This window comes from Gobius niger (assembly GCF_951799975.1).
Source record: "Gobius niger genome assembly, chromosome: 13".
NCBI lineage: Eukaryota > Metazoa > Chordata > Actinopteri > Gobiiformes > Gobiidae > Gobius > Gobius niger.
In genome coordinates this window covers 2,930,115-2,950,044 of record NC_136864.1, presented here as the reverse complement: position 1 = coordinate 2,950,044, position 19,930 = coordinate 2,930,115, and the positions used below count along the sequence as shown (strand labels likewise).

At 40.8% G+C, this 19,930-nt stretch overlaps 1 protein-coding gene across 7 annotated transcripts in view; it reads left to right on the top strand.

The window, feature by feature from the left end:
• LOC306973039 (uncharacterized protein) overlaps positions 1-19,930 on the top strand; it is a 79,112-nt gene that overhangs the window by 31,538 nt on the left and 27,644 nt on the right. For 2 of the 7 annotated variants that reach the window (XM_079569845.1, XM_079569843.1), the window contains exon 3: positions 17,256-18,303. The exons of 2 other annotated variants lie outside the window; for them this stretch is intronic. In XM_079569845.1, coding sequence (XP_079425971.1) covers positions 17,256-18,169 — 914 coding nt within the window. In that variant the 3' untranslated portion in view covers positions 18,170-18,303. Of the gene's footprint in view, positions 1-8,688; positions 9,820-15,505; positions 15,600-16,300; positions 16,330-17,255; positions 18,304-19,930 lie in introns of those variants that run through there. 3 more of the 7 variants (XM_079569844.1, XM_079569842.1, XM_079569840.1) reach the window with 3 other exon arrangements.

Below are 19,930 nucleotides of genomic sequence, written 5' to 3'. Positions count from 1 at the left end.
GAGACACATAAGGTCTCACTTGAGAGAGAAGCCATTGATGCGTTCCGTTTGTTCTGTTTGTGGAAAGAGTTTTGCCCGAAATAGTAACCTGAACAAACACACGAGGATTCACACAGGAGAGAAGCCATTCATGTGTTGTGTCTGTGCAATGAGCTTTACACAAAGTTCTTATCTGAAAACACACATGAAGACACACACAGGAGAGAAACCATGCAGGTGTGCTGTTTGTGATAAGAGTTTTTCACGAAATTGTAATCTTAGATTACACATGAGAATTCACACAGGAGAGAAGCCGTTTAGATGTTCTGTCTGTGCAATGAGTTTTTCACGAAATAGTGTCCTGAAAAGACACATGATAACTCACACAGGAGAGAAGCATTTCAAGTGTTCTGTCTGTGCAAAGTGTTTTTCACAACGTTATCACCTGAAAACACACATGACTTTTCATACAGGAGAAAGGCCTTTCAGTTGTCCTGTTTGTGAGAAGAGTTATCCACGAAAAAGTTATCTGAAATCACACATGAGGCGTCATACAGGAGATTAACCATTCGAGTGCTTCAGTTTGTTTCCATGTTGACCTGAAAACACATATGGGGACTCGAACAAGTGAAAAACATTCAAATGCCCGGTTTGTTTAAAGGTAATCTAAGTCTCGATGTGATGAGCCCAGACACAGCCCGCTCAGAGGCCAGAAAGCAGAGCACTGTGGCAAAATCTCCACCTGCGCTGTCTGAACTGGATATAGATGATCCAACGACCGCAACAAAAGACAAGCCCGGATTCTTGGAGAACAAGTCTGCGGTTTGGAATTCTTTATTTATCATAATGACGATACGTCGGGGAAAAAACAAGAGAACAAGAGGCGCCAACTCGGCTCATGTGAAATGGAGACTTTGCCAGTGATTTTAAAACTACTGTCCTATTAAATGTGAACTCCTCCCAATTAAATCTTGTACTCAATCGTACTTATATAATATCCCTGTCAAATCCAAAGTCACTTACCTTTGGCGTTGTTATTTCTAAAAGCATAGCAGAACGATGCACTCTGAACTTTGAGGTTCTTAGTAACTTTTCGCTTACATACTCTGATGTGCTTTTTGGTTTTTACAATCCCTGTAGCTCTAAACGATTCTAGGTGATACAATTTTGGATTATTTTAGCAAAATTTCAGATTCATAAATTTCCGGTAAAAATAAAATGTTTTAAACTCTACTTGCTCGAAATGATACAATAGAAAGAATCAATACGTTCCTCTTCAAACCCCAAAGCTATAAAGACTCTTGATGCTTTAACCTTTCTTAAGTGCTGCTGCCCAGGGCTGCCTCAGTCATTTTTGTGTCTTTTTTTAAATGTATTTATTTATTATTATTAATATTATTATTATCATTATTATTATTAATATTTTTTATTTATTTTTTACTATTATTATTTATTTTTTAAATTTATTATTATTATTATTATTTTTATTATTATTATTTTTATTATTATTTTTTTTATTATTATTTTTATTATTATTATTATTATTATTTTTATTATTATTATTATTTTTTTATTATTATTATTTTTATTTGTATTTATTATTATTATTATTATTATTATTATTATTATTATTATTATTATTATTATTATTATTATTATTATTATGTTTTAACCCCTGGCATAAGTGTTTGTAACGTTAATATAACTGGAAATTGAAAAAAGGAAATTGAGCTAGTTTTACCTCTTGGACCTGGCAACCCCGCTCAGACCCCGGAAGTGAGCGCTGTGTTGTGCTGCTGTGCTAGCGTTAGCTCTGAACAGAAGTGAGACACTCTTTTCCCCAAAGCTTCGCCTTAAAGCGGACAGAGCGCAGTGAAACATGTCAGAAGTGAAGCTGAAGGAGGAGCAGGAGCTGTGGGAGCCCGCGGAGGAGGAAAACAGGTGAGTTTAGAGCCAAGACAGCTGGCAAATTTATCTTGGGCTAGAACGGCCTACAACCTTACGTTTCTTCTGGCTTACAGCTGGCTCGTTCCGCGGCCCTTTGCTGGGCCGTACAAAAATGTCAACATAGATGTCTTTAAATGCAGAAGGAAATATCAAATGAAAAGTTGTATTTGTAGAATCACAAATGATTTCTCCAGGGGCGGATCTAGAGGGGTGGCGCGCATTTGTGTGTGCGGTTATTTACAATCCTTGAAGCCTTGAAATTATATTAATAAATGAGAGATTACTTTTTCCAAAGCGAAGAGTTTCCTTCAAACAGAACTGGTGTAACTGAGCCACAAATGTAGGCCACCTTGCATGCCTATGCCTTTTCAGCTCGTCCCTTACATTTTCAACTGGATTGAGATCAGAGCTGAGATGTTTTTTTCAGACTTGCAAGATTCCCCCTTTTTCCTCCAGATGGTCATTATGACCGAACAATGACATTTTCTTTTCGTCCGACCGCAGAACATGTCTCCAAAATTAAAGTCTTTATCCTTTGCATCTGCAAATCCTTGTGTGCATTTGCGATCTCCAATCTGACTGTTTGATGTTTGTTTTGGAGTCAGAACTTCTTCCTGGCAGAGTTCCCTCTCAGCCCATGTCTCTCTTACCAGGTTCAGCATCTTCACCATTTCAGACACAGCACGTTCCTCTCTGGGACACAGAACCCGCCTTCTTTCTGATCTGTATGACGGGACATTTAATCATTGTTTTTACCATTGAACGTGGCACCTTCAAGTGTCGTGAAATTGCACCCAAGCATGAACCAGACTTGTGCTTCCAAGGACATGACATCGTTTTCTGGGCTTAGTTTAAATGTATAGTAGTTTTAGTGTAACTTCTGACTTTGTAGAAAGTGACAAATTCTAAGTGGCCTAAAAAAAGGAAAAGTTCATTATGGTTTCAAGTCAGACAGTGGGAAAAAATGCAAAAATGTCATTTTATAAAGTGTTTGTTTAAACATCTGGTTTGCCATTATATATAATGTATATAAGTACTAAGCCTATTCATCCGTTTAGAATAGAAAACTTACATACAAGTACAAGTAAGTGGCTCACAGTGAGCCGCTTGTATGTATGTGTATGTAAGTTTCTTACATAACACAAACAGCGAGTGGCTCACTCAATGGTACTGCACACATGGGCCACGGCCTGTTCTGACCGCTGTGGCCCGCACCAGTTGTGACTGTTGTAGGACAGACGCCACATGTCCACTTCAGGGCCAGTAGTGATTTTACTACCTGATTACTGACACTTGATTTATTACATATGGCTCGTTACTGGGCCAGATAAGAACAGTCAGGTTACCAGTCAGCCGGCTGTGCCACAAGAACGCCAAGGCAGGCTCAGACATGACAGCGGACTGTCCACAACAGAACAAGGCCATTGTGCCTTCAGGGAATTTATCAGACACGGACTCCACACAAACTTGGACCAGCGCCATCGGACCCGCTGAGAAAGTGTTTTATTTCAGCATTTTGATCTGGTTTTCTTTTACCGTGTTTCATTTTGTGGCTCATGCACACTTCACTCCTAATCCTTGCTTTACTTCATGCCGAAATGACTTAACACTTTGCCCGCTATTATTATAATTATCATTATTACACTAATTTGGTGTCATCAATATACAAACTATATTGTTTCAGTGTTGTTTTGATTTCATGGGCATAATCTGTAACACCCTTTTTTCTCTTTTACAGAAGGATCAAAGAGGACCCAGACTGTGGGGGTAAGAGAAAAATGCACACATTTATTTATTGCTCCATAGAAAATGTAATCACAAAAAGGAAAGGAACTTTTAGGGGTGGGTTAAACCGCTGGAGATCATTTCATGTCTAAGCGGGAGGCCATTCTCTGCTGCTCGGCTTCATGTCGACTGGACAGGCTGATGGTTGACGAAAGGTGACGTCATAGCGAGGGCCAGACCGATATATGGGCTCATATTAGCCTTTTCATCGGCCGATATCTCCGGAACCGAAAGAGAAAGACTTTTCCTTTTTTGCACTGGAAAGGGCGCAATCTAAAATGAGCCGTCCAACAACTTCCTAGTCAGAGGAACAGAAAAACAAGAGTACCGTTAAAGAATCGGATCGATAATGAGTATCAATAAGGGTAGTATTATCGATAAATCCTTGACGATACCCATCCCTACTCAGAACGGCTTCAGACCACAAGCTACACACAACATCAGGAGCAACACGGGCGGTACTTTGATTTAATTATTCTTTTTATAACCCAACAACCCGCAATACCCCACGGGCCACAGCGGCGCGTCAGTGCGGAGACACTTACCGGTGCTGTAGTTAGCACCAGGGGGTTGTCAGTCAAAGTCAGTGCCGCCTGCTTTTGTCCGGGCGTTGTTATAATATTCCACAGTGGAACACCAATAGATTCAAGAAGTCCATGATCCCAAGAGCGATTGGTCTTTTAAATGAATAATATTATGAAATTATTATCATGAATAATATTAATATGTGTTTTTTGTGCTGTGTTGATGGTCCGTTGTATGTGACCGCTGGCTGCAAACTAAATTGTCCCACAGGGTATGATAAAGCTGAACTGCACTGGACTATGTTTTTAGGGTTGTGTTTTACCTTTGTCTTTCTCAGGGACTGTTGTGGAGGGGTTTTGTTTTCAAGACTTGTCATCTGGAAAACGGGCCGGAGCACAAATTGTATTGTTACAGGAGACACACCTCTCAGTAACAGAGCATGAAAAGCTAAAAAGAATGGGTTATACAAGGGCATATTTTTCATCTTATAAAAATGGTCGAAGGAGGGGAGTTATTATATTAATATCTCAAAAAGTACCATTTGACTATATTTCAGAGGAGTCTGATAAAGAAGGGAGGTATATAGTAGTGTCAGGGAAGATCAACAATGTAATAATAACCATTTGTAATGTCTACGTTCCACCCGGAAGTAAGTTTGTCTTTTATAGAAAGGTCTTTGACTTGATGATTGGCGCAACAGGAATTGTAATCTGGGGGGGTGACTTAAACCGTCTTAACCCTAACCTCGACATATCAAAGAATGGATCCATGACTGCAATGCATAAAAAAGTGAATGGCCTGATGACAGAACTGGGGATATTGGATTTGTGGAGAGATTTTTATCCTTCAGGTCGCGACTATACGTTTTTTTCTCACCCTCACAATACATACTCTCGAATAGATTACTTTTTTGTGTTTTCAAGAGACCGCTATAGATTTACCAGTTGCGATATTGGTTCTATTGACTTATCTGATCATGCCCCTGTCTATTGTACAATACAAATGGAGGGTTCTCCACGAAACACACTTTGGAGACTCAACACAAGTGCTCTAAATAACCCCCAGTTTGTGGCTCTGATGAGAAAGGAGATCAAAGAATTTCTGGACATTAATGATACTGGGGAGGTCGATTCATCCATTGTTTGGGATACTCTAAAAGCGGTAATTCGGGGAAAAATTATATCATGGTGTGCACATAATAAGAAAGAAAAACAACTAAGATGGATAGATCTTAACAAAAAATTGAAGAATTTAGAAATGCAACATAAGAAGCAGCAATGCCCTAATTTACTGAATGAGATTAAGAAAATACGAAATGAAATAAATTTAATGAGTACACAGGAAATTCAAAAGAAATTTGTTTTTGTAAAACAAAAATATTATGAAGCCGGCCCTAAAGCTTCAAAAATTCTCGCGAGAAAACTACAAAAAGAAAGAGCAGATAGCACAATTTACAAAATTAAACATCCTGATTCTGGAATTACTCTGTATAAACAAGAAGAATTACAAGAAGCATTTGAGAAGTATTATAAAAGTCTATATACTCAACCATCTTTAGAGAGTGAATCTCAAATGGAGGATTTTCTCAATTCACTTAATCTGCCTACTCTATCTGAAGAACACAATAACATATTGACAGCTGAAATATCTGAGAAGGAACTAAATGCCGTTATCTCTAGACTGAAAGCTAATAAGACACCAGGTCCAGACGGCTTCCCCTCAGATTGGTACAAAGCATTTCGTCATGAGTTATTGCCAAGTCTTCTAAGGGCTTCTAACACAGTTATAAAAAAATCTAAGATGCCACCGTCATGGAGTGAAGCAGTTATCTCGGTTATCCCTAAGGAGGGAAAGGATAAATCAGAATGTGGTTCTTACAGGCCAATTTCTGTGCTGAATGTTGACTATAAAGTGTTTACGGCTATACTTGCCAAAAGATTAGAAAATATGCTTCCGCATCTCGTACACACAGACCAAACTGGCTTTGTTTTGCAGAGACAAACTCATGATAATATTAGACGTTCTCTACATATCCTACACCATATACAACAAAATAATCTGGAGGCTCTTCTCGTGAGTCTTGATGCTGAAAAGGCCTTTGACTCAGTCAGCTGGGCTTTTCTTTACAAAGTACTGGGAAGACTAGGGGTTCATGGCAATTTTGTTCAGGTTATTCGTACACTATATAGTCAACCATCTGCAAGAATCAAAATTAATGGACACCTCTCAGAATCAATTATACTACAGCGTGGTTCGAGACAGGGCTGTCCTATTTCACCGCTCCTTTTTGCTTTATATATAGAACCACTAGCACAATGGTTGAGGCAGACTGACAGTATTAAAGGCATTCCTATAAATGGGGAAGTCCATAAAGTTGCCCTATACGCAGATGACGTCTTGGTATATATTTCGGAGCCTACTGTTACGTTTCCTGAGTTGATGAATATTTTGCAGAAATTTGGCCGATACTCGGGCTATAAATTAAACATTCAAAAGACCCAACTTTTAACATTTAACTACTCCCCTCCTTCACAGCTTTGTAAAACATTTCCTCTTAAATGGGACCAACAATCACTGAAGTACTTAGGCATTTCTTTACCAAAGGATATTTCTCTTTTGGGAGAAATTAATTATGGCCCTTTATTAACTAAAATTAAGGCGGATATTACAAAATGGAACATGATCTCTTTCCTCACCTTGAGCCAAAGAATCGATAGTATCAAAATGAATGTGCTTCCAAGGTACCTGTTTTTGTTTCAGGCCCTCCCAGTGGAAATTTCCCAGAAAGAATTTTGTGAAATTGATAAAATCATTTCTAGATTCATTTGGCAGGGTAAAAGACCCAGGGTCAAATATAAAACATTACAGCTCTCTAAAGAAATGGGAGGCATGGCTTTACCATACTTTAAAGGATATTTTTATGCAGCTCAGATCAAGCCACTCATTTATATGTGCTCATCAAAATTTCATGCTAGATGGAAAGACATAGAACTCTTAATATTGAAGGATCCGCCAATCCATGCTGTCCTAGCTCATACAAATCTAGACAAATATATCGAAACTATTAAAAACCCTTGGATTAAAACACAATTGAAAATATGGCTTAAAGTCAAAGGAGAATATAAACTGGATGACAAAATACAGATCATGCAGTGGTGTGCATTTGACCCTGGGTTCGGTCCCAACAAGATAGATAGCACATTCAAACACTGGATTTCTAAGGGTGTGACGACATTTTATTCACTCACTTGTAATGGGAATCTAAAAGATTTTGATAGTCTAAAGAATGACTTTAAGCTCAACAATATTGATTTTTTTCGATATCTTCAATTGCGTAATTATTTCCAGCAGAATATTACTTCCAAAACTGAGATAGATGACCCGATTTTGACAATTTTTTTGAAAGCTTATAAAAATACTATAGTGAAAGGTGTTATTGGCAAGTTTTATAAAGGGTTTTTAACAAAGAGGTCTCACTCTACGAACTACATCAAAGAAAAATGGGAAAATGAAGGTCATTTTTCAATATCTAATGAAGAATGGTTTGATGTATTTGAATCCTCTTGGAAATGTACAAATTCCCATAAATGGCGAGAGTTTAGCTGGAAGTGCTTGGTGCGCTTTTTCCTAACACCAAGACAAAAGGTACACTTTGGCACAGGTACAGCCAATTGTTGGAGGTTGTGTGGGTCCCAGGAAGCAGGGCATTGGCATATATTTTGGGATTGTCCAAAGATTAAACCCTTTTGGCTTGAATTTCATAAAGCTTTAACTAATATATTTAGGATCAATAACATACCACTACAGTTTCCCACAATTTTTTTGGCAAATTTTGACAATATGCATGGACATGAAGATAAATACCTGTTTAGTATTTTGACAGTAGCAGCCAAAAAGGCGATAACAAGATGCTGGCTCCATCCCGGGCCCCCTACGATGTCGGAGTGTATAAACATAGTGAATGAGATTTACATAATGGAATCTATTACATTTTCAATTCGCCTTAAAAAGGATACTTTTGTCAAATTATGGAGCAAATGGGTTAGATATATTCAGCCCTTACGACCAGATTTTGTCGAGGTTAGAATGTAGATCATTTTATTTTATTTTTTTATTTTTATCCCCCTTCTGCATTTTTTTTTTTTCTTCTTTAATATATATATAAATATATATATATACTCTTATGACCATCTATGCATGCGGGTTATTTATCTCTCCCTACTTGTTCAGTGTTATTATTATTATTTTTTAATTATTGTTATTTATTTATTTATTTATTTTTTCCTTTACTTTTTGTGCAAAAAAGAAAAGAAAAGTGGATTATGTCTGGACATGTCTTATTGTTAACATATTGTTATGCCCCACTTTTTGAAAAATAAAGAATAAAAAAAAAAAAAAAAAAGACTTGTCATCTGGTGATCAAGTGTTTGTGTTGTCTGTCTGTCGCTGCAGGTATTCAGAGTCCACATGAGGCGGCTCCCAGTCCAGTCCAGATTAAAGGGGAACCAAAGGAGATTCAAATCAAACAGGAGTCGATCCAAGAGTTCCCAGTCATTGTCTCTGTGAAAAGGGAGGAAGAAGAGTCTCTGCTTCATGAAACAGTGAAAGAGGAGAACAGGGAGGACGGAGATGAAGCAGAAGCAGAGAATTCCTCTGACACTGACGACTCGGCAGACTGGACTCCTTCAGCTGAAAGTCCCACTCCACAAACACACACTGAACAGCTGCAGGAGCCGGCTCATGGGAGCAATGTGAGTGAAGATGGAGGTCCAGACAAACCACACAAATGCTCTCAGTGTGAGAAAGGGTTCTCAACTCGTTCCAGTTTAAAGAGGCACGTACGGATTCACACAGAAGAGAAACGATTCAGTTGCACTGTTTGTACATTGAGTTTTTCAGAAAGATATTCCCTGAAAAGACACATGAGGACTCACACAGGAGAAAAACCATTCATGTGTTCAGATTGTGCTAAGACATTTGCACATAGGAGTGATCTACAGAGACACATAAGGTGTCATATGGGAGAGAAGCTATTCAGGTGTTCTGTTTGTGAAAAGAGTTTTTCACTAAATGTTAATCTTAAAATACACATGAGGACTCACACGGGAGAGAAGCCATCGATGTGTTCTTTTTGTGGAAGGAGTTTTTCACACAATAGTGCCTTGAAATCACACATGTTGGTTCACACAGGAGAGAAACCATGCACATGTTCTGTTTGTGGAAAGAATTTTTCCCGCAATTGTAACTTGAAAACACATATGAGGACTCACACAGGAGAGAAACCATGCAGGTGTTCTGTTTGTGGAAAGTGTTTTTCACGAAATGGTCATCTGGAAAAACACATGAGGACTCATACAGGAGAGAGGCCTTATAGGTGCACTATTTGTGCATTGAGTTTTTCCCAAAATTATCACCTGAAAAGACACATGAGGACTCACACAGGAGAGTAAACGTTCAGGTGAACTGGTGTACAATGAGTTTTTTCTTTAAAATATTAACCTGAAATAATATGCTTTTATTTCTCATTCATTTTAAGTCTATTGTCCAATTATCATAATGTTCTTATTTTTACCACTGTATAAAAATATTCATTAAATGAAATATGGGCATCAGATTACACTATATTACACTACAATTACACCACATTATAAAGGGAGAGCTATGTTATCGAAGGGATGGAGGAAACTGTGTATGAATTAAGGAAGAAACATTTTCTGAAACAAAGTAGCAAGAAAATGCACAATGTAAAATGTTTTTGATTGATGACATTGATTGAAAATTGCGATTGTAAAATTTGAGCTGTTTTGATCATTTTTGGTGGTGTGAGAGAGGTCATTGAGCACCTCTTGGACCTGGGGGAGGGACCTGGCAACCCTCCTCAGAGCGGAGCACTGTGTTGTGCTGCTGTGTCATACTAATAAAAAGGAGGTCCGTTGTTCGACCCATACGTATCCGGACAGTTAGCAGGCCAGCTAGTCCGGGAGACTTTTTCGGGGTCTGTTGGCCTGCTCACTGTACTTTTCCTATAGCCATCAGCCATTGCAAATGATGAACCTTACAGATGTTTTATAATAAAACTCTTCCTCATCCACTGCAGGCGGGCGGTCTCTTATTCCTCCTGCTCGGGTCCTCTACCAGAGGCCTGGGAGCTTGAGGGTTCTGCGCAGTATCTTTGCAGTTCCTAGAACTGCACTTTTCTGGACCGAGATGTCTGATGTATTTCCTGGGATCTGCTGTAGCCACTCCTCCAGTTTGGGGGTCACTGCCCCGAGAGCCCAAAGACCATGGGCACCAATAATGCCTTCACCCTCCAGACCTTCTCCAGCTCTTCTCTGAGCCCCTGGTATTTCTCGAGTTTCTCGTGTTCCTTTTTCCTGATGTTGAAGTCGCTTGGTATTGCTATAACGGCTCCTCTGCTCTTTGTCCACCACCACAATGTCCAGTTGGTTCATTACCATTTTGTCCGTCTGTATCTGGAAGTCCCACAGGATCTTGGATCGGTCATTCTCGACCACCTTTGGAGGTGTTTCCCATTTTGACCATGGGGTTTCCAGCCCATACTCTGCTCAGATGTTCCTGTACACTATGCCAGGCACTCTTCCACCCTGCAGTTATGTGTTGGATTGTCTCAGGGGCCTCTCGTCTTGTCTTGTCTTGTCTTGTCTTGTCTAGTGTGGTAGACCTGGGCCTCTTTTGCTCTGGTGCTCAAGGCTTGCAGCTATTGGTAGGATTTCTTCAGTTATGTTCCGGTGGTCACACTGAACACTGTTCCAACTAACATCAAGAACATCCCAACACTGAGAACCTTCAATAGATCCGTAAAACTCTGGCTCCTGTTCAATCAAACCTGCAGTCACAGTGTGTGTTTAGCGTTTCATGTTTTTTTTTTCATCTTATCTGTGTCGCTTTGTTCATCATGTCTGCTTACTGTTATTGTGTGTTAATTGTCTGTTTTATTTTTACTAACCATTTTATGTCTATTGACTTTTGTTCATGTCTATTGTGCTTGTTGTTCTATGGACTTTCCTGTCTGTGAACGGCAACTTGTCCTGGGACGACTCTGGCATATTTACGTGAGGACTTTTAGGACTCATGTTAATATGTATTGTCCCATCTTTAATAAATCAATAAGATAAGCATCCCGTGTAGGGGCTTGTCCTCCCATGACGGGACCTCCAGCACCTGATCTTCTGTTCTCCATTGTCTGAAACATTCACTGAGCACGTCATCTGTTGAGCCTTGTCCTTGATGTACCGCGGTAAACAACCCAGCAGCAGGACCGCTATCTGCTCATTTGTGCACGGAGAAACAGGAGAAGCACTGCCCGAGCCCTATAAAATGACCTCCAGAGGGGAGTGATCACTATCCAATTTTGTGTAAGCAGGAGCTACAGTGGGCCCCAGGGTTTTGTGGAAAGATGGAATTTTAAGAAAGCTGATTGGACAATGTTTACATTTATAAGTGATAGGAATATGGGTCAAGTAGAAGTGATAGATGATGTGGATGAATTTGCTGAAAATGTTAGTAGAGCCATGGTGGAGGCTGCAAAAGTTTCTATTGCCGAGTCAAGGCCTGGGAGCAGGAAGAGGAAGCTGGTACCTTGATGGACAGATGAGTGCACACAGGCAATAAGTAGTAGGAATAACGTTTTTAAAGATTTTTAAAAATACTTTAAGCGTTCATAAGTATTTTGAATATAAAAGAGAGCAGGCTAAGGTGAGGAAGATAATTAGGAAAGTTAAAAAAGGATTACTGGATAAAGTATTGTGACAAAATAGGAGGGCAAACCTCTGTAAAGGATGTATGCGGAGTTATAAAAAAAATGAGTGGGGTACGGCAATTGTGGAGCTATCCGATCCTTAAGAATGGGGAGAATGTGGCAGTGAAGGATGAAGAGAAAGCTACGGTACTGGTGGAAGCTTTGGCTAAGGTCCATAGTAGTCTCAACTTAACTGAGAGTGAAAGAGATAAAAGAGCGACAACAAAAAGACAGTATCAATATCTGTTAGAAAATGTAGGGGATAGGAGTGATACTGAACACAGGGTTTTCGGGGGGCGAACTGAAAAAGGCTATAAGTAAGGCGAAGGTCACGGCTACAGGGAAAGATAGAGTGAGCTATGCAATGCTGAAACATCTGAGTAACGAGGCTCTTAATACTGTGCTGGAGTTGTTTAATAAGGTGTGGGAACAAGGGAAAATTCCAGAGAGTTGGAAGAGGGCTGTCATCATTCCGATTAGAAAGCCAGGGAAAGATCCTACTGTGGCTGCAAACTATAGGCCGATTGCTCTGTCGTCCCATCTGGGTAAGGTAATGGAGAGAATGATTGTGGAGAGAATGACCTGTTATGGCATTTTAGTATTAGTATTTAGTTAGTTAAATTGGTGACCACACTGGCGTCCTGTCTTGGGTCCCCTGCTGGGCCTTTGACTAAACCAGGTAGAGAGACCGGCCTTCCCTGGACCCCAGACGAGGCCCTCGCACCTTTAGACAAAGTTCCCAAATGGCCCATCTCCCCAACAGCAAAAGATCTCCTTCTGCCTCCAAATGCCACTGTGATTTCATTCCCATGCAAAGTGTCTTTTGGTGGCTGCATTAACATCTCCAACTGTATTACCATTTCTCTGTGTTTCTGGGCTTCCCTTTGTTGTGCATGACCCCTGTCCTGCTGCTCTGTCTGTGGTGCTCAACTTATAAAAGAGGAGGCCAAAGCTGAGCAGGCAGAGCTTAGTCATGACCTTGCGTTATGGGTAACTTCTCCGCGATGCATTGTGTAATAAACTTCACATCTTGACTAGACAAACTTCTCTTAAGCTTTATTAAGCAAGAAAATCCACAACATTTTATGCTGAGACTCGGAGTTTGATAACGCCTTTCCAAAGCGGGTTCAGAAAGGGAAGGTCGACCATGGACCCAGTCATTAAGCTGGAGAGTGATGTAAGGAAGGCCCAGGTGTGCAAGGAAGTAGTTGCGGCTGTGTTTTTTGATGTGGAAAAAGCGTATGATATGCTTTGGAAGGAGGGTGTGTTAATTAAAATTCGAAGGCTTGGGATAGATGGGAAAATGTATCACTGGATTAAAGATTTTCTAAGCAATAGGCAAATTCAGGTGAGGATAAACAGTAGCTTCTCAGATCTTATAGTTGTGGAAAATGGTGTGCCCCAGGGAAGTGTTATTTCACCAAGCCTGTTCTCTATTATGATAAATGATGTGTATGAGACGGTTGACTGCAGTATAAGCAAATCATTATTTGCAGATGATGGTGCTCTCTGGAAAAGGGGCAAGAATGTTAAATTCATTGTTAGGAGTCTGCAAAAGGCTATTAACTCTGTTGAAGAATGGGCGGGAAAATGGGGGTTTAGGTTCTCGGTTGAGAAAACCAAGGTAGTGTTTTTCTCGTCAAAAAAAATAGAAGAAAGGTTTAAATTGCAGTTGTATGGTAGAGATCTAGAAAGAGTAAATTGTGTGAGATTCTTGGGGATGCATTTTGACTCTAAGCTTACATGGCATAATCATATTGAAAAGGTAGTTGACAAATGTAAAAAAGCCATTAATGTAATTAGGTGCTTGTGCAATAAGGAGTGGGGAGCAGATATGACCTCAATGAAAAGGCTATATGATGGATTAATTAGGTCTAGTGTTGACTTTGGGTGTGTGGCTTATGGATCGGCTGCAAAATCTGAATTGAAGAAGCTTGATGTTATTCAGGGTTCGGCCCTTAGGATTTGCTCAGGGGCAATGAGGACTTCTCCTGTATCAGCGCTTCAGGTTGAAGTGGGTGAAATGCCGTTGGAGTTGAGACGGCTGCAGATATCACTGGCGTATTATGTTCATTTAAAGGGGCATATGGAGGATCATCCAGCTAAAAGTGTCCTCATACCAACTTGGGAGCAGGGGAAAAGTAAAAGAGAGTCGTTTAGTGCAAGTATACATGGAAAGGTAGAGCGAGCTGCTATAGGAAATATTGAAATTAGTCCATCTGTTGTCTATCCACCGCACCCGCCGTGGCTGCTGCCTGTTCCAGACACTGATGCAACGTTGCATGAAAGGATTAAAAAGTGTAAGGGGGATAGTGGGCAGTTGGCTATGAGATATGTAGATAATTATTATGGCTATGTTCAAATTTTTACAGATGGATCAAAGCAGCCAGAGACAGGGAAAGTGGCAGTAGCGTATGTGATACCGGAATTTGATGTTAGGTTCTCCGCACGAGTGTCAGATCACCTATCAGTGTACTCAGCAGAGTTGATCGCGATTGTGACGATGTTGCAGTGGGTGGATCAACTTAAACCACTTAGAGTAGTTGTATGTTCAGATTCAATGTCAGCCTTAGAAGATTTTAAATCAGGGAACTCAAGTGAAAGGCATGATCTTGTGTGTGAGGTATTGACTTTGCTGCACAGTATTCAAAATGGGGGGACGCATGTAAAGTTTGTGTGGGTTCCGGCTCATGTAGGTTTGGCTGGTAATGAGTTGGCGGACAAGTTAGCTGAGCAGACTCTGAAGGCGGCTGAGGTCTCTGTTCAGTGTAAAATGTCAAAAGCAAAAGTCGTGTCACTGATCAAAAACTATGTTAAAAAGTTGTGGCAGGAGGAATGGGATAGTGGAGGGAAAGGGAGGGGGTATCATAGTATAAATCCTGAGGTTGGGCAGGGGCGTCAGGTACGACGATGCCGGAGAGAGGAGGTAGCTTTAACAAGATTGAGAATAGGACACACCGGGCTAAACAAAACACTGAAACTAATAGGAAAACATAACTCAGGGAATTGTGAGAGGTGCAATATGCCAGAAACGGTGGAGCATGTGCTTATGACGAGTGACAAATATAATAGAGAGGGATTTAATTAGGAGAAAAATAGAGGGCTGTGGGGAAAGGTTTACTAGTAAAGATGTGTTGGCTCAGAATTCAGGGCATAGGATAATCAATTATTTGTTTGAATTTTTAAAGAACACAGGACTTATTGGCAGAATCAAACATTTAAATTTTTTGAAAGTTTTGAATTTTGAATATTTTTTTTTGAATATTTTTTTTGTTTTTTTTTTTAATTATTTTAGTTTGTAGGCTGCGGGGTTTTTTTTTTTTTTTAGGTTGTAAGTCATGCTGATGATCAAACACAATCATGCTGGTGGGTGGCGGTAATGCTCTAGGGTAGTTCGCATCCGCCGTTAAACAGTCACAGAAGAAGAAGAACCCTCCTCAGACCCCGGAAGTGAGCGCTGTGTTGTGCTGCTGTGCTAGCGTTAGCTCTGAACAGAAGTGAGACACTCTTTTCTCCTTAAAGCGGACAGAGCGCAGTGAAACATGTCAGAAGTGAAGCTGAAGGAGGAGCAGGAGCTGTGGGAGCCCGCGGAGGAGGAAAACAGGTGAGTTTAGAGCCAAGACAGCTGGCAAATTTATCTTGGGCTAGAACGGCCTACAACCTTACGTTTCTTCTGGCTTACAGCTGGCTCGTTCCGCGGCCCTTTGCTGGGCCAGATTGCTGAGCCTTGCAAAAATGTCAACATAGATGTCTTTAAATGCAGAAGAAATTAAAAGTTGTATTTGTAGAATCACAAATGATTTCTCCAGGGGCGGATCTAGAGGGGTGGCGCGCATTTCGTACACAAGGCACCTCAATGGACCTTACAAAAGAAGATGTCCAAAATCACAATCAGGTGAAGTTCAGGCAAAGCGCAAACATTAAAACATCAAGATATGGGAAATACACTGTAGGAGAGATTAGCGGTCCAGCTGCAGTCTGCTCTCTCAGGAGGAAAGAGTTATTCCAGAATAGTTCATGGGTTCATAGTTCACTGGGACCAGCGCCATCGGACCCGCTGAGAAAGTGTTTTATTTCAGCATTTTGATCTGGTTTTCTTTTACCGTGTTTCATTTTGTGGCTCATGCACACTCCACTCCTAATCCTTGCTTTACTTCATGCCGAAATGACTTAACACTTTGCCCGCTATTATTATAATTATCATTATTACACTAATTTGGTGTCATCAATATACAACCTATGTTGTTTCAGTGTTGTTTTGATTTCATTGGCATAATCTGTAACACCCTTTTTTCTCTTTTACAGAAGGATCAAAGAGGACCCAGACTGTGGGGGTAAGAGAAAAATGCATACGTTTATTTATTGCTCCATAGAAAATGTAATGACAAAAAGGAAAGCAACTTTTAGGGGTGTGTTTTACCGCTGGAGATCATTTCATGTCTAAGCGGGAGGCCATTCTCTGCTGCTCGGCTTCATGTCGACTGGACAGGCTGATGGTTGACGAAAGGTGACGTCATAGCGAGGGCCAGACCGATATATGGGCTCATATTAGCCTTTTCATCGGCCGATATCTCCGGAACCGAAAGAGAAAGACTTTTCCTTTTTTGCACTGGAAAGGGCGCAATCTAAAATGAGCCGTCCAACAACTTCCTACTCAGAGGAACAGAAAAACAAGAGTACCGTTAAAGAATCGGATCGATAATGAGATACGATACCCATCCCTACTCAGAACGGCTTCAGACCACAAGCTACACACAACATCAGGAGCAACACGGACGGTACTTTCATTTAATAATTTTTTTATAACCCACCAACCCGCAATACCCCACGGGCCACAGTGGCGCGTCAGTGCGGAGACACTTACCGGTGCTGTAGTTAGCACCAGGGGGCTGTCAGTCAAAGTCAGTGCCGCCTGCTTTCGTCCGGGCGTTGTTATAATATTCCACAGTGGAACACCAATAGATTCAAGAAGTCCATGATCCCAAGAGCGATTGGTCTTTTAAATGAATAATATTATGGAATTATTATAATGAATTATATTAATATGTGTTTTTTGTGCTGCGTTGATGGTCCGTTGTATGTGACCGCTGGCTGCAAACTAAATTGTCCCACAGGGTATGATAAAGCTGAACTGAACTGGACTATGTTTTTAGGGTTGCGTTTTACATTTGTCTTTCTCAGAGACTGTTGTGGAGGGGTTTTGTTTTAAAGACTTGTCATCTGGTGATCAAGTGTTTATGTTGTCTGTCTGTCGCTGCAGGTATTCAGAGTCCACATGAGGCGGCTCCCAGTCCAGTCCAGATTAAAGAGGAACCAAAGGAGATTCAAATCAAACAAGAGTCGATCCAAGAGTTCCCAGTCATTGTCTCTGTGAAGAGTGAGGAAGAAGAGTCTCTGCTTCATGAAACAGTGAAAGAGGAGAACAGGGAGGACGGAGATGAAGCAGAAGCAGAGAATTCCTCTGACACTGACGACTCGGCAGACTGGACTCCTTCAGCTGAAAGTCCCACTCCACAAACACACACTGAACAGCTGCAGGAGCCGGCTCATGGGAGCAATGTGAGTGAAGATGGAGGTCCAGACAAACCACACAAATGCTCTCAGTGTGAGAAAGGGTTCTCAACTCGTTCCAGTTTAAAGAGGCACGTACGGATTCACACAGAAGAGAAACGATTCAGTTGCACTATTTGTACATTGAGTTTTTCAGAAAGATATTCCCTGAAAAGACACATGAGGACTCACACAGAAGAAAAACCATTTATGTGTACAGATTGTGCTAAGACATTTTCACATAGGAGTAATCTACAGAGACACATAAGGTGTCATATGGGAGAGAAGCTATTCAGGTGTTCTGTTTGTGGAAAGAGTTTTTCACTAAATGTTAATCTTAAAATACACATGAGGACTCACACGGGAGAGAAGCCATCGATGTGTTCTTTTTGTGGAAAGAGTTTTTCACACAATAGTAACTTGAAAACACATATGAGGACGCACACAGGAGAGAAACCATGCAGGTGTTCTGTTTGTGGAAAGTGTTTTTCACGAAATGGTAATCTGGAAAAACACATGAGGACTCATACAGGAGAGAGGCCTTATAGGTGCACTATTTGTGCATTGAGTTTTTCCCAAAATTATCACCTGAAAAGACACATGAGGACTCACACAGGAGAGTAAACGTGCAGGTGAACTGGCTGGACAATGAGTTTTTCCTTTAAAATATTAACCTGAAATAATATGCTTTTATTTCTCATTCATTTTAAGTCTATTGTCCAATTATCATAATGTTCTTATTTTTACCACTGTATAAAAATATTCATTAAATGAAATATGGGCATCAGATTACACTATATTACACTACAATTGCACCACATTATAAAGGGAGAGCTATGTTATCGAAGGGATGGAGGAAACTGTGTATGAATTAAGGAAGAAACATTTTCTGAAACAAAGTAGCAAGAAAATGCACAATGTAAAATGTTTTTGATTGATGACATTGATTGAAAATTGCAATTGTAAAATTTGAGCTGTTTTTATCATTTTTGGTGGTGTGAGAGAGGTCATTGAGCACCTCTTGGACCTGGCAGAGTTGCTCTTGCCAGAGAGGTCCCACCTGGCAACCCTCCTCAGAGCGGAGCACTGTGTTGTGCTGCTGTATCATACTAATAAAAAGGAGGTCCGTTGTTCGACCCTTACGTATCCGGACAGTTAGCAGGCCAGCTAGTCCGGGAGACTTTTCGGGGTCTGTTGGCCTGCTCACTGTACTTTTCCTATAGCCATCAGCCATTGCAAATGATGAACCTTACAGATGTTTTATAATAAAACTCTTCCTCATCCACTGCAGGCGGGCGGTCTCTTATTTCTCCTGCTCGGGTTCTCTACCAGAGGCCTGGGAGCTTGAGGGTTCTGCGCAGTATCTTTGCTCTTCCTAGAACTGCACTTTTCTTAACCGAGATGTCTGATGTATTTCCTGGGATCTGCTGGAGCCACACCTCCAGTTTGGGGGTCACTGCCCCGAGTGCCCAAAGACCATGGGCACCAATAATGCCTTCACCCTCCAGACCTTCTCCAGCTCTTCTCTGAGCCCCTGGTATTTCTCGAGTTTCTCGTGTTCCTTTTTCCTGATGTTGAAGTCGCTTGGTATTGCTATAACGGCTTTCCACCACAATGTCCAGTTGGTTCATTACCATTCTGTCCGTCTGTATCTGGAAGTCCCACAGGATCTTGGCTCGGTCATTCTCGACCACCTTTGGAGGTGTTTCCCACTTTGACCATGGGGTTTCCAGCCCATACTCTGCTCAGATGTTCCTCTACACTATGCCAGGCACTCTTCCACCCTGCAGTTATGTGTTGGATTGTCTCAGGGGCGTCTTGTCTTGTCTTGTCTAGTGTGGTAGACCTGGGCCTCTTTTGCTCTGGTGCTCAAGGCTTGCAGCTATTGGTAGGATTTCTTCAGTTATGTTCCGGTGGTCACACTGAACACTGTTCCAACTAACATCAAGAACATCCCAACACTGAGAACCTTCAATAGATCCGTAAAACTCTGGCTCCTGGTCAATCAAACCTGCAGTCACAGTGTGTTTAGCGTTTCATGTTTTTTTCTGCTTACTGTTATTGTGTGTTAATTGTCTATCTTATTTTTACTAACCATTTTATGTCTATTGACTTTTGTTCATGTCTATTGTGCTTGTTGTTCTATGGACTTTCCTGTCTGTGAACGGCAACTTGCCCTGGGACGACTCTGGCATATTTACATGTGGACTTTTAGGACTCATGTTAATATGTATTGTCCCATCTTGAATAAATCAATAAAATAAACATCCCGTGTAGGGGCTTGTCCTCCCATGACGGGACCTCCAGCACCTGATCTTCTGTTCTCCATTGTCTGAGACATTCACTGAACACGTCATCTGTTGAGCCTTGTCCTTGATGTACCTT